The 15,632-nt window shown below is 49.8% G+C and overlaps 1 protein-coding gene across 1 annotated transcript in view; it reads left to right on the top strand.

Annotated features, from left to right (window-relative positions):
• SHANK2 (SH3 and multiple ankyrin repeat domains 2) overlaps positions 1 to 12,633 on the top strand; it is a 688,546-nt gene extending 675,913 nt beyond the window's left edge. Inside the window, exon 26 of the mRNA XM_011930122.1 lies at positions 7,348 to 12,633. Coding sequence (XP_011785512.1) covers positions 7,348 to 7,918 — 571 coding nt within the window. The 3' untranslated portion in view covers positions 7,919 to 12,633. The remainder of the gene's footprint in view (positions 1 to 7,347) is intronic.
• The last annotated feature ends 2,999 nt before the right edge of the window (positions 12,634 to 15,632 follow it).

Consider the following 15,632-nt stretch of genomic DNA (forward strand, 5'->3'; position numbering starts at 1 on the left):
GAGCCTGAAGCTCCTCAGGTGCAGGCCTGGGAGACCGACTGGATGCTCATCAGAGCCTGAAGCTCCTCAGGTGCAGGCCTGGGAGACCGACTGGACACTCAGGCTTGGAATCACGGCCCAGCCCCACCGTCTCCTGCGTTCACCAGTCAGGAGTCCACTGGGCTACTACTTTCTACAAGCCCAGTGCCAGGCTGAGGCTACAGAGTAATGAGGAATACACCAACAAGGATGCCTGGGCCCTCAGAATGGGGCAGCAATGCCGTCACTAATCATTCACTCCACAAAGTTAGGGATTGCCTTTATGTTCCAGGCACCATGCTGTGCCCAGGATTTATCACTGAACAAGAAAACATTCCAGATGCCCCTCCCTTTGGGGAGCTCAAATTCTCGAGGGGAGAAGTGGACAACAAAGAATAAGACAAACCCAAACTGTGACAAATGCCACAGAGGAGCCACAACATGCCAATAGGTTAGTGACAGCAGTGCAGAAAGGGGTTATGATGCACCAGCAGGTTAATCCTGACCACACAGAAAAAGGGCTGACTATGATGCCCTAGCAGGTTACAGCGAGCATGTGCAGAAAGGGAGTGATACTCTGTAAGGAAATGACATTTGAATGACCAGAAATTTAAAAAGGAGCCAACCTTGCAGAAAACCAGGAGTGGAGCATCCCAGCACGGGACAGAGAGTACAAGGCCCTGAGGCCAGAAAGCGCCTTCTGTGCTCATGAAACTATGGCCAGATGAGGAGGGCTAGGCAGGGCCAGGTCACAAGGGGCTTGCAGGCCATGGGCATTAGCTGGGTGGAGTTCCAGATACGGCTGCCTTCAGAGGGCTTCAGCAAAGCCTTGGCATGACCAGACTTTGTTTCCTGAACAAAAAAAGCCCAGGCAGCTGTGTGATCAGGTGAATCCGTTGGTGCCACAGGGAGGCTGCTGTGGGAGTATAGGGCCTGCACACTGGAGACAAACAGGTAGACTCAAGGGATAAGTGCCTAAGGAACCCAGGAAAACACAGCAGCTTGCCTGACTTATATGCTTTGACCCAAAACAAACTTGCTATGACCCAGGAGCTCCAGGTGTCCTTTGCCTTCCAGCTTTACTGAGAGATAATTGACACCAGGCGACGTCTGTAAAGCCAGATACATCTGATGTTCTTTACCATCACTTCCATGCCAGAGGTCAGCTTCACATTCACTCTGTGTATGTGGGGGCAACAGAGCAGTGAGTGTGTGCTTGTGGGGGTCCCCCATGGCTTCTGTTAGGGGGCATGGCCTATAAGAGTTCCCCAGAGTCCCCTCTAGGTCGCCAGCCCTTTGCAGTGGGGGAGGTCCAGAAGGGACCTCGAGATTGGCCTTCGCTTCCCCATGGGATGGATGGGCTTGAGGAAGATTTGTTCTGTGAAACTCCAGGTCCCAGAGGCCTCTGAGTGGTCAGGCTACCTGGGATGTGAGCTCAGGCGAGTTTTCCTCCCGAGGCCCCTGTGCCCGCTGCCTCACGGTACCTGCCTCCCCTTGCCAAGGACTCCAGTCCCTCCTGGGATCTCTGCAGTATTATCCTGACAGCCTCTTGATTTTCAAATCATTTTAGGTTGTTAAAAAATTATCTCTGCCCAGCTGGTCCCAGAGCACAGACTGTTTCAAAACTGACTTGGTACTAGAAGCTACCTCATGGTGTTTTCAGCACCTCAGCACCAGCAGGGTGGTGTGAGGGTTTCCAGGCCCTGATAGAAACGTGAATGTGATGTCAGTGAATGCGACTGTGGATGGCTGCGCATAGTAAGGTTGTGCATCCACCGGGGCTGGTACTTGTGGGAGTTGGGCAAGGGTGAATGGGAGTGCCTCGTCCTTGCCCGTCAACAGGTGGATCTCAAGTCAGAGTCTTCCTCCCCATTTTGGACATGAGGCCCCTTTGGCAAAAGCATGTCACAGGGTGAGTCTCTCTTCCCAAGAGCTGGGCACCTTCTTGATCCTGCTGTGAACCTCCAGGCGCGAAAACCTGGATTCCTGGTGGAACTGCCGCAGAGCCTCAGGCTGCCTGCCCTGCTCCCAGGTCTGGCTCTGTAACTCGGCAAAGTCCCTTAACTTTCTGATCTGGGAAAAGGATATATTATCCATTAACACTTCAGTCAACAATTATTTATTCCACTCCTGGGCCAGACCTCGAGGACTAAAACTAGACCACCAGGACCCCCTCATGGCACTGAGAGCTGGGGATGAGGCGGAGGCCTGGCAGCTGCTGAGACACACAACATAAAGCATGGCACAGGTGGGAGTGTGGGCTCCAGTCCCCACATCCAGGCCTCAGGTACGCTAGGTAAGGACTTGGTGCCTCCAGTTCTGTCTTTTCAATGTCCTGCTAATCAGGAGGCTATAAAGATGGAATAAATAAGAAAGCAGTTTGGAAATAAGTACTATTTTCATGCAAGATGGGGGCTCATCACTAAAATGCAGAGGCATGCATTGTGCTGGAGAGAACATATATTGACAGGCTCCAAGTCCAGCCCCAGTGCTGGCCGGGCCCAGCAGGCCCTTGACAGGCGGCTCATGGGAGGGACAGAACCAGCATACCTAATCAGCATCACTGACCAGCCCCTGGTCCATGTTCAGCTACAGTTAAAGAACAAATTACTCTAGCTATGCCAGAGGCTGACGCGGGAGGATCAGTTGAGGAGGTTGAGGCTGCAGTGAGCTATGATTGCTGCATGACCCTGTCTAAAAAAAGAAAAAAAAAAGCCAAATTGAATTTGTAAACAGTGAAAAAGCCACTTGCTTCTTTACTTACCACACCCCAATTAACTTGTACTGATGAAACAAGAGCACCTCTTTGAGTGTCTCAATTACTTTTTTTTTTTTAATTCTCACATTTCTACATGGATTTGATTTAAAAGGCAGGGTAGACAGTGGTGACCTGGTGGGGAGTTGGGTGTGAGTGCGTATATGTGTCTGTGTTCTAAATCAGGGCAGCAGATTCCTGTGTGTTCCAACTGGGAACCCAGTGGTTGCTTAGCAACGTAACCATCTGTGCAACCAGGAAGATCCAGTGCATATCATCAATGTGATTAACCAAGACAGTCAAGCTGCTGAGGAGGGCAGGGAGGGCAGCCCAGGGTGGCCTGCACCCTGCATCTCACACTCGCAGGTGGCTATTTTCTATAGAGATGTTGGGCAGGACATTGGCAGGCCCCAAGCACGTGACACCCCCGTGATTAACAGCTGGGCTGTTATCTTGTGATGCAGACTTGAAGCAAAGCACTTGTCCTGTTGGGGTGCCTCCCCAGCCAGGAATGTTCGTTTATCCTCCCTAAGCCTCAGGAAAGACAGTTCAGGCACCTGAGGTAGGAAATTGGCAATAAGCTGCTTCTCAGTGGGCTTCAGGCAGAGGTGAACTTCACTCCAATGCCACTATTTTCTTTCTTTTTTCCTCGTTATTTTTCTTCTTTACAAGTGGTTACATTATCCCAAGCCAAAGAAGGAGAAGGCAAGCTTGTGAGTTTCCCACGCTCCATATGAAACTGATGCCATATTGATGTTTCAGCTCTGGGCAGGCTGTGGCAGGCCGGAGGGACTACCACGGATGGGCTCTCAGCCAGGGTCTGCCCCACTGCCTTCATTTCATCTGTCGAAAGCAGCTTTTTTCTGTTTCTTCCTTTCTTGTTCATTAATTTTTGCAGTGTTGTCTCAAGTCATTCCATTTGTCATTTTCATTTGCTCCCATGACCGGTGTTAACAGAAGAGGGTCGTGCTGAACGGAAGTAAGTGCCACCTGCCGTGCTGCTGCGTGACCCCGTGTGTGCCACTCTCATGCTCCCGCTGCCCACCAAGGTGTTTGCAGAGCCTCCTCTTTGCTTCCTAACCACACACATAGCTGCCTGCAGAGCCTTTCCTGACAAAAGCCAAAATCAATCCCAACTACCTGGGAACAGCTGGGTATTTTCCCAGTGAGGGTGACACTGGGGCAACTCTCTGGGCCAGAGATACCCGTGGTGAATACTGCCCACGTGTGAAGCAGGTGCTCTCACTCTGGGGCTCACTTGCCTCTGCTTCACAGGCCTGGTGAGCACCAAGGCCAGGCCCCAGCCATGCTGCCACCGTGGAGCTGCCCAGAGTCAGGGCTGCAGGCACAGTCACCATGCAGTCAGCTTTAGCAAAAGCACATGGAGACCAGAACTTGACCCCAGCTACCCTCTTCCTCTAGTCCTTTGTGGGCATGTGTCTTCTTGTAAGATGTTTCCCATTTTATAGGAAACATTCCCTGTGCCCCAAGGTCCTTGGCCCTAATTAACACCCTAAATCACCTCTGAATGCAGTGACTTTCAACTTACCCATTATTTGATTTCAGTCATCTTGGCTTAATTGTTTTATCAATGTAGACAAATAAGCCTTCCCCAAAACCTGTGCTCTTGTGACTCTGGAATAGACACAGAAGAACAGGCCACCCCCAGTTTTAACTTAAGTTGGAACTGGAGCTGGTCTTTCAAACCTCTTTGAGTACCAGAGAAGGGGGTTTGCAGGTTTCTTTGTGTATCCTATGTCCATAGGCCACCTCTCTCTTGAGAATGTAAACTGAGATACTAGAGGGTGCTGGCCCCTCTCCCCTGCTGTGAAGCCCCACTGGACTCTGATTTGATTTCAGGTTTTCTGTTTGTTTGTTTTTTGTTTTTTTGAGAAGAAGTCTCACTCAGTCGCCCAGGCTGGAGTGCAGTGGCACGATCTCAGCTCACTGCAACCTCCACCTCCTGGGTTCAAGCAGTTCTCCTGCCTCAGCCTCCCAGTAGCTGGGATTACAGGTGCCCGCCACCACATCCAGCTAATTTTTTTTTTTTTTTTTAATTTTTAGTAGAGACAGGGTTTCACCCTATTGGCCAGGCTGGTCTCAAACCCCTGACCTCCAATGATTCACCCACCTCAGCCTCCCAAAGTGCTGGGATTTGCCTGGCCTCCAATTTCTTGATTGTGAGTAACTGGGCCCAGAAACAGTGGAGGAATCCTCAGAGTCTCACCTGCCTTATGCCTGTTGGTGTGACCAGTACAACCAATGACCAGCAAGCCCCCATTGAGGGTGGGGGCAGGCTCTAGATGGGAATGCCTGGTTTGTAACATCTCCCACTCAGGGGCACCCAGCCCTCTGGAAAAGAGCACGTGAACACCCTGTGGGTGGATGGGGTCCCTGGCCCAGCAGTGCCCCCACCAGCCCCTGCAAACACTTCTCATAGCAGGATGGAAGCCTCAGTCCACAGCACAGGCCCCTTTCAGATTTGTTCCTCCTTTCTCACTATGACCTACCCCACACTTTAAGCAACAGTGACTAACATCAAGCAGGGAAGTGTCCCACAGCTTAGGGGCACCTAGGTAACTGATGGGTGGTTTCACCCAAATACACATCCATGGTGAAGAAAGAGAAAAGAAAAACCGGAGAGACAACTGGACCAGCAGCGGGGCCCATCTCTAGCTTACTCCCTTTGCTTTTAGCTCCTGGAGGGTTCTGGGCCATTAGCTTTGTGCATACCCTGGAATGAAAACCAAGGCCTAACCAAATGGCCTCTAAGGTTCAGTGTCCAGGGAGTTTGTTAATTGCAGACACCTGATCCCCACGCATAGCACTCCTGCTTCCATAGGTTCGAGACAAGCTCAGGAGTCCTCATGGCCCACCAGTGTCCCAGGTGGTTTCTGTGAAGGGTTGTGGGCTCCTCTTTGGGAAGTACTGCTCTAACTGGTCAGCCATTGAGCTCCAAAGACAGCCCCAATGCAAGTCGACGAACCGGCCCCCAGCAGATGGGCAGGGGCTTCAGTCTTGCCCTCCAGGGAGTCTCCCCACACAGCAGCATCTCTGCTGTTCGCAGCTCTCCCCTTCTTGCCCATGACCCTTTCACTGAGACACTGCAGCCCACCACCATTCACGGTCATGATGTCACACCAGTGCACTCCTCATGCTCTCCAGAGCCCCTCTACCCAGGGTAACCTGCCACGTAGGAGGGAGAGGAGCCCACTTCATGCGGAAAGACGTGGAGACGGGAGAAAAGTGCACCCAAGCTGGCATTTGGCAGAGCCAGGGCTCCAGCAGACCTCTCTCAAGTCCAGGTCTTGAAGAGAGAGCTGTGGTAGGATGGATCTTTCCAGAAGTAGTGGGTGGGCTGTTCATATCCAAGTGAATGGGCCCAAAAGGCGAGAGACCCACACCTCTCTTCCCCCTCCCCAGTGGCTGTGGCCTTCCTAGGGGCAATAGGATGAATGGGCTTTCAGTGTGGGGACAGCAAAACACGCACCAGGGCCCAGAGTGGCAGTTGTTCTCTTGGTGTGGAGAGTGCCTGCCACGGGCCTTGTCCAAAGTCCGTGAGGGAGTGATGTGTGAAAGGCCACCTCCATGTGGCTAAGTGTGAGGACTCGGACTTCTCTGGCCCTGAGATGGAACCTCCTGCCTGTAGGCGTCATCTGGCCACCTCCCTGGGGCCAGTAAAGGTTGGAGCTAGAAGGGTCATCCTGACTTGAGCTCTGAGGGCTTTGCCTGCCTAGCCAGAGTGGCAAGGCACAGGGGACCCTCGGGGACACCCATGGTCACCCTGGGGAACACAGGGCTCCTCGCGCGCGTTCTGCTTTTCAGTAAGGCCCGTGTGTCCTACCAGTGAGCTAAAGAGGTTAAAAATAACACAGTGCACCCCAGCTCCTTCTGCAACAAAACTGTCCACTGGGTGGGTGCTGGACAGTGTTGCCTCAGGAAGGTGAGCACAGCCCACGCTGGCCACACAAGCCACGCCCTGCTGTGTTTCTGGGTGATCTCAAACCCTGAGTGCCCTACATGGCTACAGGGGTTCCAGTCACTGAAAGGGCCACCTGGGAATGATCCTGCCCTGCTCTTGTCCATTTACCCAAAAAGCCAAAGGCTGCCGGGGGCTCAGAGGGGCCTCTCCTTCAGGTGTGCTTCCTCCCAGCTGCTGAAGCTGAGGCGCTGGAGATGTTACCCGGCACATTCTATCCAGGGGACAGCACCCCACTCTGTCCCTGTCTCCATACCCTCTTCAAGGGACCCCTTCCAAGTGCCTCAGTGGCCACCCTCCTGAGGGACCCCCCTGGCCCTGCCCCCCCCCCAGCACAGGCAGGTCCCCTAGCTCCTCTGTCCCAGTTCAGGTGAGTGGGCTGACGTGGTGTGCTCTGGTGTCTCCACCTCTGCTCTGGCTCCTTTCTCCCCCTCCCCCACCCTGGCATGGCAAATCATTTGTTCACTGCCAGCGCATCTGCCACTAGACACTCTGGCATGGTTTGGGCATCTCCTTCGCCTTCCTTGGTGATCTGCACCCAGCTTCCCTGACTCGGGGACCTGCCTTGTGATGGTCTTCTCTGTTGCTGTTTCAGAAGCCCGGAGATCATGAGCACCATCTCAGGTACACGGAGCACGACAGTCACCTTCACTGTTCGCCCCGGCACCTCCCAACCCATCACCCTGCAGAGCCGGCCCCCCGACTACGAAAGCAGGACCTCAGGAACAAGACGTGCCCCAAGCCCTGTGGTCTCGCCAACAGAGATGAACAAAGAGACCCTGCCCGCCCCCCTGTCTGCTGCCGCCGCCTCTCCTTCTCCCACTCTCTCAGATGTCTTTAGCCTTCCAAGCCAGCCCCCTTCCGGGGATCTATTTGGCTTGAACCCAGCGGGACGCAGTAGGTCGCCATCCCCCTCAATACTGCAACAGCCAATCTCAAATAAGCCTTTTACAACTAAACCTGTCCACCTGTGGACTAAACCAGACGTGGCCGATTGGCTGGAAAGTCTAAACTTGGGTGAACATAAAGAGGCCTTCATGGACAATGAGATCGACGGCAGTCACTTACCAAACCTGCAGAAGGAGGACCTCATCGATCTTGGGGTGACTCGAGTTGGGCACAGAATGAACATAGAAAGGGCTTTGAAACAGCTGCTGGACAGATAAGGATGGCTGCTCTCCACCTCGCAGACTGCTCTTGTTATAAGTAGAGATGGGCTCGTGCTGAAACATCCGAATGCCAAGCGAAGTCTGTGAACACCAACCCCACTCCATGGGTTTGTCTCCTGGTACCCAAAGAAATACTGAGTTGTGTCCACAACATGGCTGGGTCTTCAGACCCCGGGCTCACCATGTGGGTGTCTTGGGCAGTTTCTATCAAACATGGGACAAGGGGAGAGAGTTTTTCTAACATGGAAAGAGATTCCCAGCCTGCCATCCAGCATGCAGGTGGCCTCGCTTTGCTGGGTCCGAGAGGCTCCCCGTTGATTTTGCACGGGATCCTAGCTCTTGTAGGCAGACACCAGTGCACTCTAGATACCTCCTGAGACCTCCGTCCTCTGCTTTCCCGGCAGCTCTCACCACCCCAGGCCCCAGCACGAGGTCTGTCCTCAGTCCTGTGGCCTCTTGGAGGACACCTGATGCTCACCTGCCCCTCTTTCTCCTGCACTTGGCTTGCAGTGAGATGCTCCCAGATGCATTTGTCCAGTGCCCTGTCATGGGCCTGAAAAGCAGAGAAACTTTTTCCTACACAGATTCTTTTCCCCATCTCCTCCTGTGGTTTGCATCCATGGCTCCTTGGCCATGAGGTTCCTGGCACTGCTGGGAGTTTGGATGGGATCGTGCCCAGCTTTGCTTAGCTTTCTTTCTTTATTTCTGCAAATCTGTTAGCATAATTCCAAGGTGGCCAAGCAGATGTCACATGGAGTTAGTCAAAGCACAAAGTCACGATTCCACAATGGAGGGAAGACCTGGCCAAGGGAGCCAGCCAGCATGCTGCGGCCCAAGCTCCAGGTCTCCAGGACAAGAGCAATTGTCTGCCAGGAGCACCCATCCAGGATGGAGAATAAGGGCTTCTCTGCCTCTCAGAATTCTTTTTAATTGAAGATGTCTTGAGCTCTGCAAAGATCAGAGCAGGTGAGCATCCACTTTGACATGAAGGACAAGATGCATGGCTCACGGCGGGCACATGCAGCTGCCAGTGAGACAGCGTCTCCTCTGGGAGCTGGGCGGGCACAGCATTCTCAGTTCTGTGCCCAGCCAAGGGTGAGCATCTCTGCTGAGACAGTCCTTTTGCTCTCGGAGGCCAGGGAAGATGGTACTTAGAGGCTTTTCCCCTATCGCTCTGGGTGTCTAGGAATCCCACCAGCTTGTCTTAACAGTACAATAGCTTCTTTGAGGACCCAGTGGGTATGGCATATAGACAGAACCCAGGGTTGAGAACAGAAGGTAGGCGGCAGGATCAGAGCGAAAGCAGAGGCGTAAGGAGAGGAAAGCAGGGAGGTCTCCTGGGCTGCCAGGTCAGCCTCTCTGGCAAGGCTTTCTTGAGCCCTGCCCCTTTCTTTCCCCGGAGTCCCTCCACCCCATAACAATACCTCGAATTTCCAAAAGAGGTCACCAGATGCACATGGGCCACAAAACACACAGTCAGGCTTCCAGCACATTCTCCCCCATTTGGAGGATACTCGAATGTCAGGTTTTTGGTTTTATTATGATTTCAGAACTAGCTCAGCCCATCTCTAATTATAAAACATGTTTTTTTTTTGTTTTTTTTTTTTCCTTTTCTTCTTAATTAGGTCTGGAACAGCTCTAGAATGAACACATAAAATTTAGCAATTTAAAATCTCTTTCTTTACTGCAAGTTTAAATAGTTGTACAGATAGTTTATAAGCACAATATTTTAAGAAAAAAAAGTGGCTGGTCTACTAGGCAGCCTTTGTGCCACTTCAGTGCTAGAAAGTTAAAGAAAAAAAAAAACTTTTGTGATTTAATAATACTATTTCTGTGGAATAATTATAAAAGTATGACCTTTTTAAATCAACCTTATTTGGATGCATCTGAACCAGCAGAGCTGTGTTATATTTTCTATCTTTGCTAGAACTTTGTCACTGAAGGACAATTTCTTCCAAGTGGTTACAATTCATAATGCAGCAGTTTCTCCAAAAACAAAAACAAAACACACACCACACACACCCGCTTTTCCAGCCACACACCCGATTTGGAAACCAAGTTTTTGGACCTTCTGTTCCAAAACCTTTTGCAGGTCAATCTTTGTATTTGAAATGATCCAATCCAACTTGAAATCAATTGAATATTAAGGCGCTTTACTTCCGTGTGCTTTCAGTTTTTCCATGGTGAGATGAATGAGTATTACTCTAGAGAAATTTCAAGACAGGATACTATAGGTGGCCTGCTGAGGCTGCCCCATATTTTAGAAAATGTAAAAATGGTGGTTTGGCCATTAATTTGTCTTCCATTTGATGTTACTGCAAAATTCCGTGAGTCCATCCCTTTGGCATGGCGCTTTCCCTGGGCCTACAGTTGGTATTACCTCTGTGCTCAGTGCCAGGCAAAACACTAGCTCAAAGGAGAGTAAAGGAAACTGCTGGCAGATGATAACCAGTCGCAACTCAGTGACTTCGGTTTGTTGAACTTTGGCAGCCAGTTGGTGAGGGCCAGATGTTATTCCCTTTCTTAAAGAGACTCCAAGCCACATGCCACTAACCACAAGCAAGCTGGCTACAAGACTAAAGAGCTGATCACATAGCTTATTTTTACATTGTCTTATTAAAGAGAAGTAATAGACCTATCAGCACCTGCACTGACCAACAAATAAACACATGTTGCCAAGATGAATCGGTCTCTATCTCTATTTGCTTATTTTGGTACTGAAAGCAATAGTTCCTCATTCAAATCACCACCCACTGTTCTCCCCCTTTGGGACATGTTAGGACCAGGCCCTATTCCATGCCCCTCTTTAATGGTGGAACAAATGTTAAACTGCTCATCTAAAGATCATGTTGATATTATTCCAGGTTTTAAGATCAACTTTTGTTACATACTGTAATTTAAATAAACTGCATTTACATGCTTAGTTTCTGTAATATTGTGTATACAAAACCCAAATCTCTCAAAATGTAAATTATGTATACCTGCCAAGATACCTTTTCCAGGGTGTCTGTGCACATTTTAAGTTAATTCACATAATATAAAAATTACTCAATGTGACTGTTGATTTGCTGAACTTTACATATCACAAAGTGAATTATTTGTGATACTTTAGTTAATAAAATGGTAAATTTTTTTCTCAGTTATTGAACAAGCAAGCATTATCCAGTTGATCTGGCAATGACTTTTTGTGTGTGGGCCACAATATTGATTTTCCCATTAACAATTTTTTTTTGTTTTTTAAATACTAATACGTTTCACACTATAGTTTGTGTAACAACACGTGTTCGCATTATCTATGTTGCTGTTACTTTTGTGCTTTTATTCTTTTTAGACTTTATAAAAAAAAAAAAAGCTCCTGTAATTTGCACTTTCTCCCAATCCTTAAATCTCTTGTATGGCAACCAAAATTACTGTAAAAAAATAAATATACTATTGCACTAAGGTTGTGGTTCTGATTGCAAACAGTGAACACTGTCTGAATTAAACAAAAAGCTGCCCGACTTGCAATCTAATGTAGGTTATCTCAAGCATTGTGGCCAGCTCTGCCTCTCTAAAACTGACCAGAAAAATCTCATCGAGCAAATAGGCTCCTGTCACTGAGCTAATTTGCCTTGGTTCCATTTCCTTAAATTATTCTCAATTTATCAATGGATACATGTATGTTATTTCAGAATTATGCAAAACGTCAAAATCTGCTTCTGTGACCGCTGCTATAGGCATGGAGCTGAGGCTCAGCTTTTCCTTTTGTTCTGGGTGGAGGCAGTGGTGCCGTGGAGGGCCAGCCAGATCCGACCCTTCCCTCAGGGTCCAGTCTCCCCACACCCCAGTAGGGTGTCTTCTAGCCATAAGGCCAAGGGAGTGGCAGAACTGGGCCGCCTCTCTGGTTGACAAGCAAGCCACATGCTAAGGCTTGGCGCAAGAGAGAATTTGTGTCTATTGGCAAAGAACTAAGCCAGGAAGACATGGGCCATCCCTCCGCTTTAGGGAAGCATATTTTAAACCTAAACGTTGAACTTCTTCTTTGGCCTCACCAGTGAAAACTTGTTTGTTGTCTTTAGTTCCTAAAGTTTCTTCTACTTTGGCACATTCCCCGGTTGAGCAGCAGCCACTATGCTTCCACGTTCAGGAAAAATTCCAGTCCTCATATCTTCTGTAGTTCACCCTCAAGCTCTCCCACTTCACCATCCAATAGTTTCTCCCAAACCTTGGCACCCCCCAGACTTTGCTTCCAATGGTTTCTTCCAGACCACTTTTCCTAGATGAATATATTCGTTTACCTTACTAGGAAAATTATTGGAAGATTTTTTTCTTTTACTTGAAATTGGAGGCATTTTAAGAACTGGTGAACTGGAATGTGTTTCTGTATTTGTAGACATCCATGTACCCATGCAAGTAGGTGAACATTCCACAGTGGCTGGGTGACCACAGCAGCTGCATGCAGACAGGACTGCCCATGCTTTGTGGGGAATCAGAGAATTTCCAGACTTGTTTCTCAGACTTCCACAGATCTGATCACTTTGATTTCTAATCCATGCTGTATTGGTGATTTTGTTTATTGTTCCTGTAACTTGTTCTACATTCCACAGTCTTTACCGTTTTATGTTCAAAATTACAACAATCCCTGTCCATTGATTCCACTCTAGAACTCTTTGTTCATGGCAATTTTGAAACTTTAATACGAGCCTTCAAATAAACACAGAAAAGAAAAAAAAGGAAAAAAAAAATAAGTGTGTGCCTTGGGTGTTTTGAACCTGATCTGCATAAAACCATATTGTATTCAAATGCTGTATCTTTCATGAAAGGATAAATATATCTTCAATGTATTAATGTAGCTGATAAAATAGTTATAGTGCCTTGTTTTCTGAACTGAGAAGCCCATATCAATGCACAACGTAAAGAAAGGACGGTTCGAGCTATGAAATGTTGAGGACACCTACACGTGATTCTGGAGCCTTTCTCATCATAAGACTGTGGAAAATACACAGTCGTTTAAGTTAAAAAATAAAAAGTAAATTGAAATAAGATTGTGTTATCAATTAATTTTCCATTAAAAGTGCTCTCTACTGTATCATTTTCAGCAGTTTCATTTAATTAAAATACAAAATGTGTTTGAGGATTTTCACCGAAAGGAGAAAAGACATTTTAACCACAGGAGCCCTGGGCTCTCTGACCTCCTCCCCTTGTGCTGTGCCGCCCCCCGGTGGTACTCATTGGTAATGCTTAACGAAGCCATCAATATCAATCATTTCGACGTTTTGTTATAAATACACACAAATTCATTTTTAGTGATTGAGGCCACTCATTGCAGGAAAACTTTCCATTTTTCACAAGTGAAAGTGGCAACATGTGTTTTTCTTTTGACAAAAAAAACTATGTGAGAAGTACATCAGCGTAATTCTTGTCTCAGTGCTGTCATGCTCCATTTGCTTTAAGTGCGAAGCTTCCCTGAGCAGCCTCTGCCTTTCTAGAGGATGAGCCTGGGGTGTAGTGAGCATATCAGGGCCGCCATCTGCCTGCGGGACCAGAATAGCCACAGCAATAGTGAGCATTTGTGGGACTCCGGACAGATGGCAGTGGCAGCAGCCCCATCTTCTTGGGGGCACCCCACAAACAGGCCACAGAGGTCTGGAGGCAGAGCACTGCCACGGGCTGTCCTGCCACTCAACATCTCTCAAGGGAGTGAGGAGCTACTCAGATCCAGAACTCCCCACTGTGCCTGCTGAGCTTACAGACTATTAATCAGTGTGGCTATTTACCAGCCAGAAGAGTCCACTGGAATCCAGATTGTGTAGTTTCAGGCAACAATGCAGCCAATAATCCAAGAACCTGCACGGTGCTCAGGGAGAAGTGGCCAAGGCCTCTTGGTCACCCTGCTCCACATGTGCTGCTACCTCCGCTCCAAGTATGAAGCATGTGTCTGACAGCCAGAGGAGGGGTCCTGGCACTGCCCACAGCCACTGGGTAAGACCTGGCAGCCAGGCCCTAGGCCCCCGTGAGGTGGGGGCCATGGAAATGGCCCAGTTCACAGGACTGGGTGTGGAGACCCTTCACTAGCTACCTGCATCTGGGGGCCGGCCCCTCTGACGTGGTGCTCCTGGAAGGCAAGCCATCCTGCCATCACCCACCTGTGGTCATCTCTGCCCAAGATGATTGCAAAAACAGAATTAAGCATGTTCTCCAAACCCCAGAACCCAGGGAGTGGGAAGAACACGTAGCCCTTGAAGCCCTGCAGAGGTGGCCACAAGCACAAGCATTCTGTGTGTGTACCCAAGAGGCAGTACTGGTTGGAAACAGCACTCAGTCTACCTAGTGCTATCTGGGACGGGCACCGTTCAGAGCACTGCACCCACCACGTGGATAACAGCCCTGTGAGGTAGCAACTAAAGTCTTACGTCCCAGTTGAGGAAACTAAGTCTTGCCAAGGTCCACAGCAAGTGGAGAAGCAGAGGTTGCTGTGCAGCTTCTCAAGTCTATCTACAGGCGAGAGAACCCAGCCCGGGGCCCTGGGACCATGCTGGCTCAGAATCTGCTCCACCCACAGGGTGCTTCCTCTCCCTGCCCCGTCTGATGTCGTGTGTGCAGGGCCAAGAATTCAGGAGGTGGGGCAAGACGGGAGTCCCTACCCACTGAATCACCTCAGGGCTGTGGAAAACTAAGACTGAATTCAGTGGCCATCTGGTTACCTTAATTCACTCCACTGGGATCAGGAGAACCAAGACCTAGAAACCCCTGTTTTTCAGAGAAAGGATACCCAACGTTTGTCAAGTCCCCTTTGCTTAGAGTGCTTTAATTCCCACAAGGATCCTAGGAGGTTACGTATCACCAAGGTGACTATCTCCTTTTCTCACGAGGACACTGAGGCTTGGAGAACCAGTTGCCACTGCCCATGGCCTCCAGGCAGCTACACAAGTTATCCCCAGCCTGTGAGACCTCACCGTGGGAGCAGAGTTGCCCGAAGCCAGTCCTTCCCAAGTCCTCTGTGAAGCCTTCCTCCTGTGGCTGTGAACCGCCCAGAGCCCTCCCAGCACGCACCTCTGTGGCCTCAGCCAGCCATAGCACATTTCTGTTGCTTGCGACCACCATATGGCAGAGCTCCTAGCCCCCCACAATGACGACGTGTTTTCTCCCACAGCCCACGGCCCTCTCTGCCAGTCAGAACTGGGGCAGCCCCTTCGTCTCCCTCCACTGTCACCCCCATTGGCAGAGAAGAAAGGCCGAGCTAATGAAGGATGAGATAGGGGGTCTTATGGCTACCAAGTGAGCCTGGAAATGGCTTGCCAGCCCTGAGCAGCTGTGAAGCTCCACTTAACGCCAAGGGCATGGCCAGCTGCCCTCCTGGCCTTGGAGCCACCTGGGAGAGCTAAGAAAAGCTCCATCTTCACAAGTGGGAACTTATACAAGGTGACTACAAAGGCCGCAATAGAGACATGGAGGCCCCAGGGAAAGCCACACAGCCCGAAATCTTTAACACCCAGTATGCTTGCTGGGAAATACCAGCCGCCCTCGCCAACAGGCATGGGACCAGCTTTCCCCGGCAGGCCCCAGGAGGGCTAAGCGGAGAGTGCTGTGGGAAGGAAGGAAACCACAAAAAGAGAGGTCTAGAAATAGCAGGAAACACAAGCCACCTGTGCATTCACAGCAGCGACACAGAGACAGCCACACTGACCTCAGTTCTGCCACTCTGCCCACCAGGTCCAGAGCCATCTGGCCC

This window comes from Colobus angolensis, unplaced genomic scaffold, assembly GCF_000951035.1.
Source record: "Colobus angolensis palliatus isolate OR3802 unplaced genomic scaffold, Cang.pa_1.0 Scaffold84, whole genome shotgun sequence".
Taxonomy (NCBI): domain Eukaryota; kingdom Metazoa; phylum Chordata; class Mammalia; order Primates; family Cercopithecidae; genus Colobus; species Colobus angolensis.